At 40.4% G+C, this 19,991-nt stretch overlaps 2 protein-coding genes across 14 annotated transcripts in view; both read left to right on the forward strand.

Annotated features, from left to right (window-relative positions):
* Positions 1–922: 922 nt before the first annotated feature.
* Positions 923–4,088, forward strand: LOC129350996 (uncharacterized). Its single transcript, XM_055019482.1, has one exon. The coding sequence runs from the start codon at positions 1,121–1,123 to the stop codon at positions 1,928–1,930; it is 810 nt and encodes a 269-aa protein (XP_054875457.1). The 5' UTR covers positions 923–1,120; the 3' UTR covers positions 1,931–4,088.
* Positions 4,089–12,965: 8,877 nt separating this feature from the next.
* The window catches only part of grin1a (glutamate receptor, ionotropic, N-methyl D-aspartate 1a), a 43,904-nt gene continuing 36,878 nt past the window's right edge, over positions 12,966–19,991 (forward strand). Inside the window, exons 1-2 of one of the 13 annotated variants that reach the window (XM_055019401.1) lie at positions 12,966–13,790; positions 19,654–19,788. In XM_055019401.1, coding sequence (XP_054875376.1) covers positions 13,542–13,790; positions 19,654–19,788 — 384 coding nt within the window. In that variant the 5' untranslated portion in view covers positions 12,966–13,541. The remainder of the gene's footprint in view (positions 13,791–19,653; positions 19,789–19,991) is intronic. The other 12 variants (XM_055019403.1, XM_055019402.1, XM_055019404.1 and 9 more) reach the window with 12 other exon arrangements.

A 19,991-nucleotide genomic window follows, 5' to 3' on the forward strand; every position in this document is an offset into this window, starting at 1 on the left:
GGATCACAGTCGCCCTTAATGCACTCAGTAATTTGTTATCCTTTTTATTGCTTGACTGGGAGACAGAAACACACAGTTGAAACATTTCTTTTTGTTTATTCTGGCTGCACCTTGTTGACATGTTCCTGATGTAATGGCTGATGACTGCCATGCTGCGAGGCCTTATTAACTGCTTGGAGATGTGACAACGCTACAAAGGCGACGATGTCGAGCAGTCTGCGGTTGCTCTTTCATTTCCGTCGTTGTCAGGTGGTCCTGGCTGGGAGAAGACGCATTTCAAAACAAAACCAAACCAGCAACGTCAAATACTGCGCAATACTGCTTATGAATACCGGATGAGCTCCTCTGTTCCTTCTCAATATTAAAATGTATTTTTGTAACTGGCCAATCTACAGATGTAATGTTTATTTAAATATGCAGAATAAATCTGTCTCCTCGGCTCCAACGTGCTCGCTCATGCATTCCATCCATCCATTATCTATACACCGCTTATTCCTCACTAGGGTCGCGGGGGGGGCTGGAGCCTATCCCAGCTGACTCGGGCGAAGGCAGGGGACACCCTGGACAGGTCGCCAGTCTGTCGCAGGGCTACATATATAGACAAACAATCACTCTCACATTCACACCTACGGGCAATTTTAGAGTAATCAATTAACCTCAGCATATTTTTGGACTGTGGGAGGAAGCCAGAGAACCTGGAGAAAACCCACACATGCACAGGGAGAACATGCAAACTCCATGCAGAAAGATCCCGGGAAAGCCGGGACGCGAACCAGGGATCTTCTCGCTGCAAGGCGAAAGTGCTAACCACTACTCCACTGTGCAGCCCCTCATGCATTCCGTTGCACTGAATATGTTAACATGTTAAATTGGGCGTAATAGTGAAATGCTCACTGTACTAGTTGGCCAGCGGCGTTTCTCTGAAGCTCACGTTGTTGCTTCACACTTCTTATCTATAAATATGCTTCTCTTATCTCAGTTTGCGGTGGGGAAAAACTGTGTCGCCTTTGTTATACGGAGGCATTATATCAACAATTGGTCCAGGAAGCAGGTGTAATGAGGGAACTTGCGTTGGGATTGTGTTGCTCGTTAAAACAGAAGAATCTTTTTGCTATGAAGGATGGCTGAAGCAACGTTGTTTGAACCTGAGGAGGAAGGTGCTGCTGCTGTGGAAGCCAATCTCACCGCTGCAAACAAAACAAAGGGAGCAGAACAGCGAGGGGATGACAGCGACTCGGTCACACAGCCTCTGCTTCAACACCAGGACAGCCGTGACGAGGGTCGCCGAGCAGACGTGCAAACGGCGACAGATGGGGCCGACCGAGCGACATCTGTTCCACAAGAGCTGGAAGTGGCTGGCAGGGATCAGGCCGGCTGCAGTGGAAGTGTCAGGAGTTTGTGCAGCGACAACAGTCGCCACGAATGCCCCATCTGCAGCGAGCTGTTCGACTCGCACGGCGATCACCGCCTCACCTTGCTCAACTGCGACCATGCCTTGTGCCACCAATGCACCACCAGCATCATGAGCCGGGCCAAAGACGCCAGCCGGCTCCGGTGCCCCTTCTGTCGGCAGAACACCCCGTTTCCTCAGTGGGAGATCCGGCGGCTGCAGGAGGAGTCGTACTCCGACGGCGTCTACCAGCCAGCGGAGGACCTCGTCGTCGGTCCAGGCCCGGAACTTCCGGCCGTTCCAGTGTCGCCGTTGTGCTGCTTGACTCTGGAGAGGCAGCTGGAGGCTCAGACTGACAGAAACATTTGTGGCTGCTGCATGTATCCGTCCTGCCTGGTCAGAGGCCTCAGAGTAGTTCGACTGCACTCGCTGTGTTTCTCCTTATCGCTCATCCTGCTGCTCTTCCTGGTGCTGCTCAGCTACTTTCTCTACATGATTGTTCCTATGATAATGCTGTCGATATTCTTTAATAAGGGCTAAGCTCGGTGGTGGAAAGTACATTTACTCAAGTACCTGCACATACGTGTACTGAATATTTCCATTTTATGCTGCTTCCCACATTTATTTAGTTAAGATTTGACACAATGGATAATTTAACACACTTTTATAAGAACAACACATAGCTTACAGCTGGTTGCTCCACTGAATACTGATTTTTCTCCATAACTTTTCTCTATAACTTGATTTAATTTCAATTAATGTTTTAATGATCCAATGAAAAGTACATTTACTTAATTCCTGCACATTTGATATTTGAGATACTTGTATTTTCAATGAGTATTTGCAATTTTATTCTGCTTTTTGCTGCTAGTCCCACATTTATTTAGTTACTTTCAATGAGCAAATATGACATAATGGATAATAGAACAAGATTTTATAATACAGTACATAGTTAAAGATTAAACCAGTTTCCGACCTTTTTTGGCTTCTTACCAAAAGCATAGTGACGTCAGCTTCACATTTGTTGTTAACAGCTGCACCAAATGCTTATTTTTCTCCATATCTTTTCTCTGTAACTTGGTTTCACTTCAATAAATCTTAAAATGATCTCATATATCAGCAAAAATCAAAGATTAGAGGAGAAACTGACGATAGATTTGTGTTTCAGAACTTTGTTTTTGCCTTTTTTGCCTGATAATGCTCAGATTTATCTGCTGTTCCTGCATCTAAAACTGAATATAAACTAGCTCCACGTGTAGGAACTGCAACCATAACGTTCAATAATAATAATCTAATGATGCCTTATAGCATAATATACTGTATATAATAATATATCAGTCTGAGGAACCAAAGCAGAGAAGAACTTTTATTTTAATACTTTAACTACGTTTTGCTGCTAATGCTTATGTTTTCTTGACTGAAGCAGCAGTTTTCTTGCAGGTTTGTAACTTTTAATTGAATATTTTTACATTTTTGTATAAGTATTTTTACTTAAGTGAAGGATCTGAATACTTCTTCCACTTCTGCCTAAGCTTATCACATGAGTGAGCTGTTTATGGCTCTGAATTAACTGTTCTTCGTATGTTCTAATGTCAGATTTGAAATGGTCATCTGCATTTTGGCACATTCAAACAGAGTTCGGGCTTCAGTTGTTTAATTAACCTCGTTTATTATCTTCAATTCAGATCACATGGTCAGTCCAAACTCACCTTTGGACTCATCTAGCAGTCCTTTACTGTAAATATTACCATTGGAAAAACTCCAACTTAGAGTTAGCAAAAGGAAAACTGGCTCCAGAATGCTGATTTGGAGGAGCACATGAGGAATTAGGTTTCAATACTGTAAAAGTTAATTGTAAAATCTCAAATTAAAGGGATCCAAGTGTGTTATTTGTCTGTCAACCTCTGACTCTGGTTTTCTTTGAGGACTGATGCAGCTTTGTAGGATTTGGTGCTCCGGATAATGGAGGTTTGACTTTGGATCAAAACTCCTCATATCTTTCTGGGTCTCTTAATGACCTACTTCTCATCAGAGATGCTCTGAGCTGCTCCTGCTGCATATTCTTAGCAACAAAAACCCAGCTTGATCTGCTTTCATAGAGCACATGAAGGAAACTTGGCCCTACAATCTGAGCCTTTATATCCAAAGTCTACACTCAAAGAGGAGAAGACAGCAGTGATGAAAGCTGGAACTAAGACTCCTATGGACTTGTTTCTTTCTTTCTTTTTTTTGTTCTGTTGGTGACGTACTTCTACTCTCTTAACTTTGTTATGATATGCATCCTTTTGAAGGAGAACAGTGGAGAAAAACACCACCTTTGTAGCAACCTGCTTACTTTGCAGTTTTATTTTTCAGCCATGATTTCTACCATTTCTCTAAAAATGACCGGACAAGTGTTCTATATTTTGTTGACCTCTGCACTTATTGTACACCAAAACAGTATCCCAAATATTTCCTACAATGTTCAAACCAATGCCTTAAACATGCATTCTTTTATTGGCCAGTAGGGGCCAGTAAGATCTGACTGTGTAGAAGTCTGTGAGGAAATGAACCTACTTCTCACCTGATCTGTTACCTTAATAAACATTTTCTTAATGAATTTATGGTCTTAATCACTAGTTTAATGTCTTCTTTAATGCTTTATGATGTTCAGTTTGTAAATTTTGGTCCCATTTACAGTAAAATAGATGACAAATCAGATTCTCTGTCATTCATCCTTATTCTTTATGTCTTGGGTCAAATAGAGCAAGATGATGACGACTATATATCAAATTCAAGGCTGCAATCGTCCTGTGTAAACAGTCTATAGGATCACTTTGGAGTTTATTATTAACGTCTAATAGGTAACATTTCCACATTAAAATGTCTAAAAAGGACTCAACCGATGTTATATATTGAATTTACCTGTGCACTCACATTATCCCACATATTTCCTACAATGTTAAATGTCTTAAACCTGCATTCTTTTTAATAGCCAGCAGAGGGCGACTCCTCTAGTTGTAAACAAGATCTGATTGTATAGAAGTCTATGAGGAAATGACCCCACTTCTCACCTGATCTGTTACCCTAATAAACATTTTCCTAATGAATTTATGGTCTTTTCACTAGTTCAATGTCTTCTTTAATGCAGCATGATGCTAATTTTGTAACTTTTGGGACGATTCAAAGTAAAATAGATGAATAGATGTTTTGAAATAGTTGGGTCTCTAACAAGGACGGCACATAAAAAAGCGTAAGAATCGATCACAGTGTCCACATGTTGTGTTGTTTTGTATCACTTAACAAGACCGCTGTGGTGTTTTTAAATCTTCAGTAACAACTTATGCCCTGGTTCTTCCTTGAGATTGAATCCTAATTCTCTCCAGACTAACTGGACTGTCTCAATTACAGAACCACAGATTTGGAGCTGGCAGGCTTCTCTAATGTGCAGCGAAGCATTGATCCATATTGATCAGTCCTGCAGCCTCCCACTGGGCTCTGCAGCCTGTCAGGACTGAAGCTGGAATCTAAAATTCGGAAGAACCTTTGTGTTTTCCGCGGCACGAATACTTCAACATTGGGACAAGCAAGCACAGAGGGGCCTCACGTATGTATAATTTATGCAGGGACTTCACACTACAAGAGAAGCACATTAGACAGGCAGGCATCCATCTGCAGATGAATCATTGAGGCGATTCATTCCCAAGGCCTCATCAGCTCCGTTTGTATCAAAGCGGTGACAGAGAATGACCTGTTTTGCTTCTTGCTTCAATCAGATAATGTGGTCTGCATGTAACAAGCGTCCAACGGACACATCCTCCCTGCAAAACGCTGCTCTGTGCATTAAACTGACCCGCACATATAATTTATGGTCGTCTTCTTCACACCACTCAGAGCGAATGTTGTTCTGGAAAATGCTCTCTGAAGCAAAGGACCAACACGAGGCTGAAGACACGCAGCTCGAAGACAAACGCGCTGCTGTCATGCTAAGCGCTAAAGCATGTAGGAGTTCAAGTGTGACATGGTCTGTCTGTTCTCTTCCCACTTTGTTTCATACACGGGTGACTCATCGATTAAAGGCACTTTTCACCGTTTTAAAATTCTAAAGACGCAAAGGGAGACGAGGTTGAGTCAGGCTTGATCTCCTTAACGATTACTTGGATATCTTTGAGGCCCTTTTTTGAGAGCTGCCATCTGATTAACATTATGTGCACTGGCCAGTACTGTTTTAAGGAAGTTAGCTTGAGTTAGCTCTACGAAAAGGCAGGTTCTCAGTGTGCTATTCTGTATACCACTTGAACTAGAAAGTCAGTCATCATGAGTTCCCAGTAAAAACACCTTGTCATGAGATTTCAGACTCGGAAAGTTGGACGAAACTCACCAATCACCAAGAACACGTCAAAATCCAAGATGGTAGCGTAGTGCGACCAACTATTCCTTATTTAATGAGTTGTACAAACAGTAATGTCTACCTTCTATCTGTGAATGTGCTGCTAAAGTATTTGTATACAGCCTGGTATCATAAAAAAGTGTGTTAGTGGAATGCATTTTTTTGCATTTAGCATTTCATTGCACTCCTTAACCATCTCTTAGATATCTTAGATGCAATTTCATGATACCCATAGTTGTATTCATAAAATACTGCAAGATGCATCACTAGCAACTAGTGTTGCTAACAACAGCTAACCGAGAAACAAAGATCTTCCTATCGGTTGCCATGTTGGTTTTTCCAGCTTCTTGTACTTGGGTCAGCTCAGGTTAAACATCATCCCAGCTCTGACTTTACGAGGTAAATAGAGCACAATGCTAGCTATCCACATACTGCTCCTATAAATGTTAAACACACACAGCCTACAGTTAAATACCTGGCTAGCTAGCTGACTAAATACGTGTTTTTTGGTCAAATCAGAGCCAAACTGCAACATACCACCAACAGTCTCAAAAATTCGGACTGTTATATCTAACAAACCTAAAGATTTCTCCATCATTATTCTTCTTTAAAACGGGCTTATGGTTCAAACATTTAGGCTTCAATTTCTCCAGCAGTGCAGTTTGTCAATGTGTATCATAGAGTAGTTTTGCAGTGTTTGAGAGAACAAGCTTCAATATATGTAACGTTGATACACAGAGCTGAGTTTTCAGGGGTTTATTCAGTGAACTTACACCGTTAACATCATTGTTTCTAAAGAACCATTGTTTCCATTAGTGCAAGCTGCACCTTTATGGCTTTACAATGTGCCATCTGACCAGCTGGCAAGTGTACAGCTTTCATAGTTCAAATTAGTTGAACTTTGATCACTGGATGGTGTGATAATCACCAGTAGAAAGCAGCCAATACAAATTATATAACACAAGTTCCTAATGAGGCCTCAGGAGGAAAGTCTGATCCTGGAAACAGGTTTCTATCCAAGTAGGGCCGTTGGGTGCCTGTTAAAGTCTATACATAGTCAGTGGTTTTATTAGTTTGCTAACTCCTTGATTGGCAATTTGTGCAAACGTTGGTTTACGTGCATTTCTGAATACCTCTACAGGCCTTCTGAAGTTTCTTAAGAATAGTCAGTTGACTTAATGATGTAGTTCTTTGTGATTCCTTTCAGTCGAACCCAACAGTAGTCAGTCTGAAAGGGCCACCTGCTTCATTTTCACTGAAATGAAACAGAACTGTTGACTCAGAATCTCAGAATGACAGATTTTCAGCCAATTCGGGCAATTTTCAAGACATTTTGAATCTGTCTGCACAAGTTATAACTCATCTTGGACATTTTTGAGGCATTTCAGATATGCTTTATAAAATTTTGTACAGTTATGAGGCATTCTGTGCACATTTTCGGTCATCTTGGACATCCGTTAACTCCCTTTGGACAATCCTCAACATACTCTCAGCAAGCTCTTCATCATTTAGAACATATTTTAAGTCATTGTGGACAATTTTCATCTCATTTTTGAAAATTTCATTGTCACTTGGAACAAATTTTTGTTGTTTAATCAATTTTGTGGGACTAACTTCTAAATTCATAACTGTAATACTCAGCAATGAGTTTGTAGAGGATTAATCAATGACTGGAGAAGACCTTTAAAGACTTGTTGAAAGGGAGACACTTGAAGACAATGATTATCCTTTGGAGGTAGTGGAATAGAGTCACTGTTAGCTTTTGTTTGCCACCCAAAATGCTTTACCCCCACAAGCAACCAAGCCTCCACAAAATGTAGCTCCTATAGTGTGGAAACTACATTTTCAAATAATAAAATTCTGAAATATTGGTAAATTTTGATCTTCGACGTAGCGGGAACAGCTGCCAGTGTAGAGGATGGGGAAAGCCTCTATTAAAAGTAACATAGAAAAACTGACACCCCCCTTTAAAAAACAAAACAAAGTAATACATTGTTGTTGAGCTATTTTATTAATTGTTTTTCAATCAGATTAGTATGTCAAAATGTCGCTGTCATAACCCTTTTGTGACAGTAGGTGTCACCCAAGAGCCAGGACCAGTAAAGGAAACACCACTGAAGTACTGTCACATTAGCGGCAGAATAAAGTGGCGCTTGTAGCGATCATACGTAAGTAATTGTGTCTGTTCCTTACTGTTCCACAGGTATGTAAAACGTGACGTTAAATCATTGAAATCCAAGCCTATATTTCACTGAGACTTTGTTTACACATTCGGCTTTACTGGTGTACAACATAAGTGTCTGAGGACAGAGTTTGAACATAGTTTGTGCATAATGTATTTGCCGAGTTAGCCGTTAGCTTACAGTGACCGCGATGTGACAATGTGTGGAAATGTTGTGTTGTTCTATGAATACTGTGAGATAAATGATTTACAAAGTAACACTAACAGAACCTGATGTAATGCCGAAGCACCGTTCTGTCTTTTGTTGCCTTGTTACTAGTTGAATGTGAAAATAGAGCAGGCTTGTGTGATGTTTGTCACGCTGTAGTGCATGAATGGCAGCCGCCTTGTGATTTTTCACTTGTCTTCAGTTGTTGCATTTTCTGTAAGAACCCTGTGTCAGATGAGTTCATAAGTTAATGTTAATTATTGTTTATGTGAATGAGATGTACATAATGTGGCTTAAATATGTTCTGGATGATTAGAAATGACTGGACTTAAAGATCTTAGAAATGTGTTTTGGCCACATGAGTGGAAGAATAAAATTGTGCTTGCAGCGGTCACACACAAATAATTGTGTCTGTTCCTTACTGTTCCACAGTTTCTAGGAATTGTGAAGCAACAACGCTACCAGCCCAGGCACCCCTAGGCTGGAGGCTGGTAACACCTGTTTGAAAAAGAGAAGAACAGGTGTTGCTTCCGGTATGGATGAAAGACCATCAGTCTCAGAATTAAGTTTTGTTTAAAGTGTTTTTGTTTTCTTTCAATTGTCACACGATTTCTGGTTAGGTTTAGGAAAATATCTTGCTTTCTTAGACATTTTTACATGTTAGAAGCTTGGCTAAGGTGGGACACCAAAATCTATTGGTTAAACTTCAGAGAAACGTCATGATTTGGGTTTAGAAAAAACCCCAACAATTTCACTACAGTTTTTTAAGAGTTTCCTCCATTTTCTGGATTACCATGGGGACAAGTACATCTAATATATGATTGGTTGACTGAAGAGGTGAAGCAGTAAAGCACATATGAATAAACAGAAAAGATTTCTCTCAAAACGTAATTGATAATGCAGTTTAGTTGTGCAGGAACATGATGTTGAGTTGCTGTAAGGGCTTGAACAGTGGTACTATAGCTAAACTAAGCTAGCTAGGCAAGCTAAGTTGGCACCAGAATGGAGGTTAATGAGGAGCTTTAACAATACTACATATTACTATTTAGTGGGATGTTGACTTGTTGGGAAAAAAATAGGTATATGTTGACATTTTATGTTATTCTTGCTGATATTATTAGCTAGGTAAGCTAAGTTAGCAACAGAATGGAGGTTAATGGGGAACTTTAACAATATTAAACACTACTATTTATTGGTATATTTACTTGTTATGGAAATTTAGGTATATATTGACATTTTGTGTTATTTTTTAATAATTTATACCTTATAGGTGGCATGTGGAGGCTACAGAACACACCTTAAAACTGTCTTTGTGCATAAAATGCGCCATTTAAATACATTTTGCTTCAATGTTTGACCTAAACAACGCATTTTGCATTAAAATATGCAAAGTTAAGTCTGGGTTGCTAGAAGAGCTTACAGTGGTACTCCAGCTAAAGCTAGCTAGGTAACCTGAGTTAGCAACAGAATGGAGGTTAATGGAGAATTATAACAATAATGTACATCACTATTTGTTGGTATGTTCATTTGTTGGGAAAATGTAGGTATATGTTGACATTTTGTGTTGTTTTTCATTATATTATACCTTATATGTTCCATGTGGAGGCTACAGAAAGCACCTTAAACTGTTCTGGTGCATAAATTGTATCATTTAAATAGATTTTGCTTAAATGTTTGACCGAAACAACACATTTTCCATTATTAAATATGTAAAGTAAAGTGACAAATGTTTTAGTACTAACCTTAACCACAAACAGACATGCACACAAACCCACATACACACACAAACTACATTCTTGTATCCCTGTGGAGGTGTGTGGGTGGAGTATGACTCTCTATTACTTGTGTGTGGGTGGAAAGTGTGAACTAAAGTCTGTGTGTGTGTGTGCGTGCGTGCGTGCGTGCGTGCGTGCGTGCGTGCGTGCGTGCGTGTGTGTGTGTGTTGTATACTCGAGTTTTTAAAAGCCAGCGATGATCTCTGTGTGACTGCGGCCGCCTGAGCTGATTTTTGTGCGTCAGTCTGAGCTGGAGAAGCTTCAGAGGTTTCAGTCACTCCAGCAGCAAATAAACCGGGTTATTATATAATAGCTGCAGAGCACGTTGGTCCGGCTTCACTGATGTGTGGATGAGGAGGCTGGAAGAGAAGCTCAGCTAATAAGCAGCTTCACACCGACCAGTAAGTTCAACACAAAGCGGCGGTGGCAGTGGAGGGTCCATCATATAAGGCTCTGGTGGTGTTTTTTCAACCATTTTTTTTTTAGTGATTTGTTGCTGACAGGGGCTTTCTGGCATTTCGTAGGCAGCGTTATTTGCTACTCCAGGATTTCTGTTGATTCCCTTCCACAGTGGAAATAGATCCATCCAGGCTGTGCTCCAGAGAAGCAACATCTACCAAAATCCTGGCTTCAGTTTCTCACTGATTTATACTAATTCTCTGTTTCTCTGAGGTTTTAAATCATAGATGCTGCGAAAGTTATTCTTATTTTGTTTGCTTGCTGCCTTCGGGGATTTGTTTTTCTTCTGCTTCCAGATTTATTGGTGAAAATCAAATCTTTTTTACCTTGTTAACATGTGCATATGTGGTTTTTAAAAGCTGAAAAACATATCAGGAGTGAAAGAAGAATCACAATCAGCTTCCAGTTTGAACATGTCTAGCATTGTGTATTTTGTATGTTTTACAGATTTTTTTTGCCCTTATTTGTAACAGTAAGGACTGAAAAATACTAATATAAATAATTTTTAAACTGTAATTTTACATATTATTATGGTTTTTTTTTAAAAATTACAGATAAATATTAATTAAAATCCCATCAAAACAAGCCTTAGTTGACATGTCTTTAAAACCTGCATGTTCATTTATTTCCTCTAATCTCCACCAGGAGGCGACGAGTAGCAGATCAGTTGCAGAACCTCCAACTTTATAAATAAAGTTTCAGGTAGGAACTTCCTGTTTTTGGTCTGCAGTCACCTGAGTGAGTGGTTGAAGGAGTTTGACATGTAGCTTCTGAACTACAGTCAATGTAAGTAACACAATAGTTTTAATTCTATTAAGGTTTGTGGAACTTTAACTTGCTCATACTTCCTGTGATTTGAAGGCCGATTTCTTTGGGCAACATACTAAAAAAATGCATTTTCTTTGTGTAGAACCATGGCAGTCATCATGGCAGCCATCAAGACATTATTACAGGAGGAACATCATCAACCCTCATTCCTTGTTGCTTCCTGGTGGTTTGTGAAACCTTAAATCCAGAACACACGGTCCTTAAACGTTCCACACAGTGACTTAAAACTGCCTATTCAGACACTGATGGTGTTAAATGGATGATAAACCCACTGATGAAGGGCAGGATCTTTCCACTGAGTATACGGATGAATGCAAAGGTATCATAGACTCAACAAAGCTCAACATGGAACAAACTTGTCTCAGACTTAATCTTTCTCAACCTCAACCATTAGTAGTTGCTCTTATTTACCATCAGCAGGTTTTAGTCCCACAGCAAGAGGATTCATTACTCAGTTCAAGTTCACTCTAGTCTCCCTGCTGGCTTAGAAGTTAGTAGGAATTCTGGCAACTTTTTCTGGCACTCTTGCTGCTAGATTTACATGGCGTTTAACAGTATTTTTTTAAAATGTTTTTTTTCAGTATTTTTAACAATTTTGCTGATTAAAAACAATCATTTTGTTGTAAGAGAACTATTATCATCTGCTTTAGCCTTTTATGATTAGCAAGCAAATTAAAACACTTCCTTCTGTGATTTCACTTGTAATCTGTAATTTAACTAAATCAAAGTGGGGAAATCTGTAAAATATCTGTAGACTGGTTAAGAAATTAGACATAAAACTTCATTTTTTTCTTACAGTGTTCTTAATGCCCCCGCACATTTTCTTTCTCTAAAGTTGTGAATTAAAACTTGTCTGACTGTCTGAGTGGAGCTGGCGCTCACAGCAGCTGATGAATGTTGATTCCTTCATCTTGTGATTAATTTATCAGCTGCTGCTGCTTCACTGTTGTGTCATTTAAAATTCAGCGCTGTTCAAACACTGGCCTCGTTTCAAAACACCTTTTATAGTCGCAGGAATCTCTGTTATTAATCCTCAGAATGGACGCATCGGGAATACAAAACGTCCTCAGGGGGGATTTTTAAATAGTATCTGAGTATTAATAACAAAAATAACACCATAAACTGCTGTTTGACCATAGGATTCTCTCAAACTAAACGTCTTTTCGTGTTTTTTTGGTGCTTTTTGTTGTACCTATTTCTTTGCTCGCTCCCTGCTGCGATGAATAAGCTCACTGTCAGCTCCTTTTTGTGCGCGCACCCGTGCGTGTAAAAAAGCTTGTTTCCAAGGTAACAGGAGGTTGATTCTGCTCGTGTCTCTGTTTTTTTATTTTTTATTTTGCAGAGATGTTCCCAACAGTTTATTTAACGCAGGAGGTCAGAGATGATAAAAGCTGCATCATCCACCTTCTTCTCACTGCGGCTCTCATGATTAAAGATGCTTCATCCTCTGGAGAGGCGGATGGATGGAAGCTAACATCCGCCTGATTAATGTGCAAATCAGACTCCCCCGTCCAGTTTGGAGTAGAATAACTCACACTAGATCAACTCTGACCTGGAAGACTGGGTGAAAACGCCTCCTGCTGCCCCACATCTGCTCACCAAAATCACCCAAAAACACACCAAACGTGGATCAATTCAGCAGCTTTGCAGCTCAAAAGCACATGTTCCCTTAAAATCCTCTAAGTAACGCCCGGTTTTAATTTACACGATGATTCTGACAGTTTAATTTCACAGGATCAGCTTCTTCTCTGCATTAGAAAGAAAAAAAAAACGCCAACGCGCAAAACCAAGAGTAAAGAGGGGGGCGCTGATAGGACGGGAGCGCGCATTTACCAGCACCACTACCGCGGCGCGCATGCACAGCTGTCAGCACCAAGGACAGCAGCCGCTTCAGCCCCGGAGCGAGCAGCAGCCCGGCGACGCATCGGTGAGGGTCTGTCCGAGCAGAGCGCACGGAGCAGCGGCTGGAGAGACAGCGATACCCGCCCTGGAGAGCTGGAAGCCTGGAAGTGTTCTAGTGCGACCGTTTCATCCTGCAGAGAGGAAGCGTTAAAAAAAAAAAAAAAAAAAAAGGTGGACAATGCGGGTCGGATCTTGGTTTCCAGCCTGCTCCTAACATGCACATTCCTCCGCATTGCACATAACCATCTATTTTCCGTCCCCTCCCTCCCCGCTCCGCTCTCAGCCGCCCACCTGGAACCTCGTCTGCAGTCGTGCATTCCGCTGGCTGAGCCGTGCCGCTGTCCAGAAGCAGGTCGATCCGAGCCGCCACCGGGGGGAAAAGGGAGCGGGCTGCGCGGTGCTGTTCGGTGGAGGTGCTGGTCCACACGATGCGTCTCTTCCTGCTGGCGGTGCTCCTGTCGTGCTCCTGCGCTCGGGCCGGCTGCGAGCCCAAGATCGTGAACATCGGGGCCGTGCTGAGCCAGAAGAGGTACGAGCAGGTCTTCAAAGATGCCGTGACCCAGGCCAACCAGGTCTACGGCCGGGACAAGTTCAAGCTGACCGCCATCTCCGTAACTCACAAACTCAACGCCATCCAGATGGCTCTGTCCGTGTGCGAGGACCTCATCTCCAGTCAGGTGAGTAGAAACGTTCCATTTACCCGCAGCTGCACCGAAATGTGCAGATAGTTTCATGCTGGAGGTATTTTAGAGGAATCTGTTGTTGGAAGTTGCAGAAAAAAACTCTTTGGCGCAATTTCACCACAACTGCACGTCAATGTAAAGACAGTTTGCTGTTGGAGTCTGTATGAAGGTGTTGCTGTTTGCAGTAAAAACCTCCTACATGTCAGAATCTCACACAGGAGCCAAGATCTAGGTGCAGTTGCAGGTAAATTGAACCTAAATGTGCATTTTTTATTCAGAAATTGTGATAAAATGGCCCCTAAATTTGCAATATATGAATGCACATTTGGTGAACTTTAACCAGAATGTAAAGAAAATTTGTGGTTGGACTCTACATGATGGTAGAGCAATCTGCTTCTTGCAAGTTGCAGAAAAAAAACTTCCTACAATTCAGAAATACAGGTTTGTTTTCTCACAAATTGCACATTTAAGTGCAACTGAAAACACAAATGCACCTAGACATAAAGACGGTTTGCTGTTGCAGAAAAACCTCCTACATATCAGAATCAGATGTGTTTCTCTTAACTTTATGTGCAGTTGCAGGTAAATTGCACCTAAATGTGTAATTTATGTAAATAAATCACATTTAAGGTGCAAATTTACCCACAACTGCACCTTAATGTAAAGGCAGTTTGCCGTTAGACTCTGCATGAAGGTGTTTTAGAGCAATCTGTTCCTTGGAAGTTGCAGAAAAAACCTTCTACATTTCAGAAATGCTGATGTGTTTTCTCATCAATTGCGCATTTTGGTGCAATTTCACCACAACTGCACCTACATCTAAAGACAGTTTGCTGTTGGATTCTGCATGAAAGTGTTGCTGCTTGCAATAAAACCTCCTACATGTCAGAATCAGATGGGTTTTCTCACACATGAGCCAAGATCTAGGTGCAGCTGCAGGTCAACTGCACCTAAATGTGGAGTTTTTAATTCATAAACTGTGCTTAAATGGCCCCTACATTTGCAATTGATGAATGCATATTGCACATTTAGTGAACTTTAAATATGTAAAGATAATTTGCCGTTGGACTCTGCATGACAACGTTTTAGAGCAATCTGCTCCTTGGAAGCTGCAAGAAAAACCTCCAACATTTCAGAAATACAGACGCAGATACAGTTTTCTTCTAAATTGTACATTTTTGAGCTAGATGTGAAGACAGTTTGCTGTTGGAGTCTGCATGAAGGTGTTGCTGCTTGCAGAAAAACCTCCTACATGTCAGAATCAGATGTGTTTTTATAAACGCGCGCCAAGATCTAGGTGCAGTTGTGGCAAAAAATGTGCAGTTTATGAAAATAAATCGTATTTTAGGTGCAGTTTACCGACAATTGCACCCTAATATAAAGAAAATTTGCTGTTGGACATTGAATGAAGGTGTTTTAGAGCAATCTGCTCCTTGGAATTTGCAGGGGAAAAAATCCTACATTTCAGAAATGCAGATGCATTTTCCAATAAATTGCACATTTTGGTGCAATTTAACCACAACTACAGCTAGATATAAGGACAGTTTGTTATTGGAATTTGTATGAAGGTGTTGCTGCTTGCAGAAAAATCTCCTATGTGTCACAATCAGATGTGTTTTCTTACATGTGAGCCAAGATCTAGGTGCAAATGTGGAAAAGTGCTCAATATAAATTGAACATTTAGGCACATTTTTTTCCCAAATTTGCACACAAGTGTAAAGATAGTTTGCCGATGGAGTCTTCATGAAGGTATTTTAGAGGAATTTCTGCTCCTTGGAAGTTGCTGCTTGCAGAAAATAACTCCTACATTTCAGAAATACAGATGCGTTTTCTCATAAATCACACATTTAGATGCAATTTAAAACACAATTGTACACAAATGTAAAGATAGTTTGCTGTTGAGTCTGCATGAAGGCGTTTTAGAGGAATCTGCTCCTCCTACATGTCAGAATCAGACGTGTTTTTATAAACATGAGCCGAGATCTAGGTACAGCTGAGTGCAAATGTGCCCTTTATAGTCATTTGACTGTGATTAAATTGCACCTAAGTTTGAAATTTCTGAATATAAATTGCACATTTAGATGAGCTTTAACCACAACTGCACCTAGATTGAAAGATTGTTTGCAGTTGGAGTCTAAGTGAAGGTGTTTTATGGGAATTTATTCTCTTTAGAAGTTGCTGCTTGCAGAAAAAACGCTTGCATATCAGAATCAGATGTGTTTTGTCATAAATTGCACATTTAGACGCAATTTACCCACAATTGCAGCTAACTGCAAAGATAGATTGATTTTGGAATCACCATGAAGGTATTTTAGAGGAATTTTTGCTCTTGCTATTGGAAGTTGGTTCCTTGCAGAAAAAAGCTTCCTGCATGTCCGAAACGGATGCGTTTTCTCATAAATTGCACACTTGGGTGCATATTTTGGCACAATTTAACCACAGTTGCACCTAACTGTAAATATAAATTGCTGTTGGAGTCTTCATGAAGGCGTTTTAGAGGAATATGCTCCTTAGAAGTTGCAGGAAAAATGTCCTGCATGTCAGAACTAGATGTGTTTTGTCATAAATTACACATTTAGGTGCAATTTAACTACATTTGCACCCAAACATAAAGACAATTTGCTGTTTGGGTCTTTATTAATGTGTTTTGGATTAATCCCCCCTCCTCGGAAGTTCCTGCTTGCAGAAAAACCTCCTTTGTGCCAAAATCAGATGTTTTTCCATTTCTAACATCAGCAGCAGACTTTCCTTCCTGAACATCAAAAAAAAAAAATCCATAACAGACTAATTCCATCCATTTGTCCTACTTGGCACCAACTCTCCACTTTAGCACACATATTCATACACTTTGTATAGTTCTGATACAATGAACTCCCCCAACAGATCCATCTGTTTTCTCTCAGACATCCAGAAATAGCCCGTTTTGGTTCGGGGCATGTCTCGGATGATGGGGCAACTGTACATTTCAGGACACACACAGCTGCAGATCAACTGAACTGCGACGGAGCCAGTCGAGAGTGAAAATGTGCAATATGTCGTTCAGAATTAATGGCTTTTTGCTTTGACTGCGCGTCGCTGCGTGAAAGTGGTTTTTTTTTTTTTGCAACAGGAGAGAGAAATGACAGTTTGAATGGAACTGTTGTCGGATGTGGATCAGTGACTCGGCTGCAAAGTGTGCGACGGGAAATTGTGAAGTGTATTTTGCGTGTTTTCTTTTAATTTGCAGCGGTGGTGAAGATGCTGCGGGTCTAAAAGAGAAAACATGCTTCATAAGTTATGCATGTACGAGAGCTGCGGCACACCGAACTGCATGTGACGCCTCAACATGGCTTTTAAAAGGCGCCAACGTTGTGTCACAGCATGTTGAGGCGTGAAGTCCCTCTCGCTCTCAGTGCTTTTTCTCCCACACACATAATTAAGCTTTATGCAAAAAAAAAAAAACACCCACAGCTTCAGTGCTTTTATGTCCTTGGTCCTCTGCTTAATGTGACGTCTCTAATTGATACAGGCTTGTAGAACTATTCAACCGCATTGCATGAGCGTGCATTGGTTCATACCGATAGCAATGGCTCGGCTCTTTCGTGCAAACAAACAAACAAACCTCTCTGGTGAATGAATCACGGCTAAATTAGACAGAAAGTCTGAATCTGAGAGTTTAATCGGATGAGATTAGCTCGTAGGTGACAGTCAGAGAGGAGGAAGTCGGTGGCAGATGGAGGAGTAGATGCCTGGGAGCAGTCCTTGGAAGATAGGCCTCATTTTTGACCCAACCATACGGAGCGCTCGTATCCAATAATCCATCCCTGCGCAGCCGTGCCAACTTTATTCCCCCTTCCTGCACATCTCCCAGGCATTTCTCAAGTCTGGCCTCACTGAAGTTCATTTTTTAATCAAACGCTTGCACAGCTTCGGTTTTCTTAATGCAGGAATACGACTAAAAAGCAACGACGAGTCTTCTGAGCATCATTCAAACCCAAAAAAAAGAAGAATTCTTTGCTTTTCCATTCTCTGTTATAAATGAGTTCCTCCCTGACTGCAATTTACGTATCCGAAATGTTATTTTTAACCTGTTATACAACGTTTTAGGGCAGCAGTTGCACTCACTTAAGGTTGCCTGTGTTGTTTTTAAAGGATCTCAAAGCAGGAAAACAGATGTTTGAGTCCAGAGTGAATTATCAGCGGGGTAAAGTGGGCAGCTGCCTCAGGGGCATCAGCTGCCCCAGATTAAAATGTGAAGCAATCAGTTTGTGATCGCTTGATTATTGACGGATATAAACTGAAAAAGACTTTAAGTGAACTCCTCTGTTTGTAGCTAATGTTGAGGATTCATCTGAAATCCAGCTTGAAAACTTGGAGGATGGAATCAAAACAGGCTATTTTTGCAGAAATGAATTGTTGTGTACATTATTTATCATTTCATACCAGTACACGTCCATATGTGTATTTATCATACCACATCTGTGCATGTGAAAGGTGTATATAGTTGCTAGTATATCTTTGTTTTTAGCCTTATTGTACTTCTGTTTTTCTGGTTTTTGTTGTTCACTTTGCTTCATTTGTACGTAGCTGCTGTAACATGTAAATTTAATGTATCTTTGCTTACTTTAGCTTATATTACCTAACTATACTACCTAATAACTAATCTGTTTATCCTATCCTGTCTTATTTTAGCATAGTTTTGCTTTGCTTATCTTAGCTTAACTTATTTTAGCTTTGCTTATATTACCTTATATATGAGCTTATCTAGCCTTAGCTTATCTTATAACCTATTTTACCAGTCTTGAAGTAGCTGATCCTATCTTATCTTATTGTTGTGTAGCTGATCTCAGCTTAGTTCAGCTTAGTTTAGTTTGGTTAAGCTTGGCTTCAGCTTAGATAATCTCATTTTATCTTATATTAGCTTAATTTAGCTTGTTTTATCTTTTCTTAACTTAGTTTGCATTATCTTATTTTAACATAACTTCACTTGTTTTAGCATATATTCTCTGACTATAGTACTTAATAATGAATCTTAGCTTGTCTTAGTCTATCGTATCTTGTTTTAGCGCAGATTTGCCTTGCTTATCCTAGCTTAGTTTATTTTAGCTTATATTATCTAAGCTAATCTTAGCCATCCAAGCTATATTATCCTATCGTATCTTAGCCTATCTTATCTTTGCATATCTCAGCCAGTCGTAGAGTAGCTTATCTTATTTTGGCGTAGCTTATGTTAGCTTAGTTCAACTTAGTTTAGCTTAATTTGTTTAGTTTGGCTAAGCTTGGCCTCAGCTTGGCTAAGCTTGGCCTCAGCTTAGCTAATCTCAATTTATCTTATATTAGCTTAAGTTATTTTATCTTAACTTAGCTTAAATTGCTCTATCTTATCTTATTTTAGTAGCTTTTTTTAGCTGATATTACCTGAACTAATCTTAGTTTATCTTAGTTTATCTTATCTTATTTTTCGCTTTGCTTTGCTTGTCTTATCTTGTTTTAGCTTAGCTTATCTTAGCTTACGTATTATCTTATTTTACCTTAGCACAGCGTAGCTTAGCTTGGCTTAATTTAGCTTATCCTAACATTTTATACTGTAAATGCCATATTTCTGCTAACGATGCATTGTAAATATTTTTTTTTTCTTCAGACCCTTTAGAGTCGGACTAACAATGTGCAGATGTCTGTTTACATGTCTGTGATGAATATTTCAGTGTGCTTGTGTTTTGTAGTCATGATTTTTTTTCTTACTGCTTGGAAAAAAATCACACAATAAAGACCCCCTGCTGCACGGCCAAGCTCTTCATCAGCGTAGGAGTTGCGTTCCCGTTTCTTTGGTCCTGATGCTGGTGTCGGAATGACAAAGTGTTGTTCTGGTGTGTCTCTGCAGGTCTACGCCATCCTGGTGAGTCACCCTCCACAGTCCAATGACCACCTCACCCCGACGCCTGTCTCCTACACTGCAGGCTTCTACCGCATCCCGGTGGTGGGGCTCACCACCCGCATGTCCATCTACTCCGACAAGGTGAGTGATGGATGGCAGCGATGTAAAGGGAGATGGAGGGAGAGGAAGAGAGTGAACGCAGAGCGAAGGAGTGAGCAGCTCCCCCGGGGCGAATTCAAAAGCTTCCTAGATTAAACGTCCCATCGCTGTCCATTAGCAGAGCTGTGATTAAATGGGCTTCCAGCTGAAATTTGAAAGAACATCATTAATAATGCCTCCGACCT

The sequence above is a fragment of the Amphiprion ocellaris genome, chromosome 17 (assembly GCF_022539595.1).
Source record: "Amphiprion ocellaris isolate individual 3 ecotype Okinawa chromosome 17, ASM2253959v1, whole genome shotgun sequence".
Classification (NCBI taxonomy): Eukaryota; Metazoa; Chordata; class Actinopteri; family Pomacentridae; genus Amphiprion; species Amphiprion ocellaris.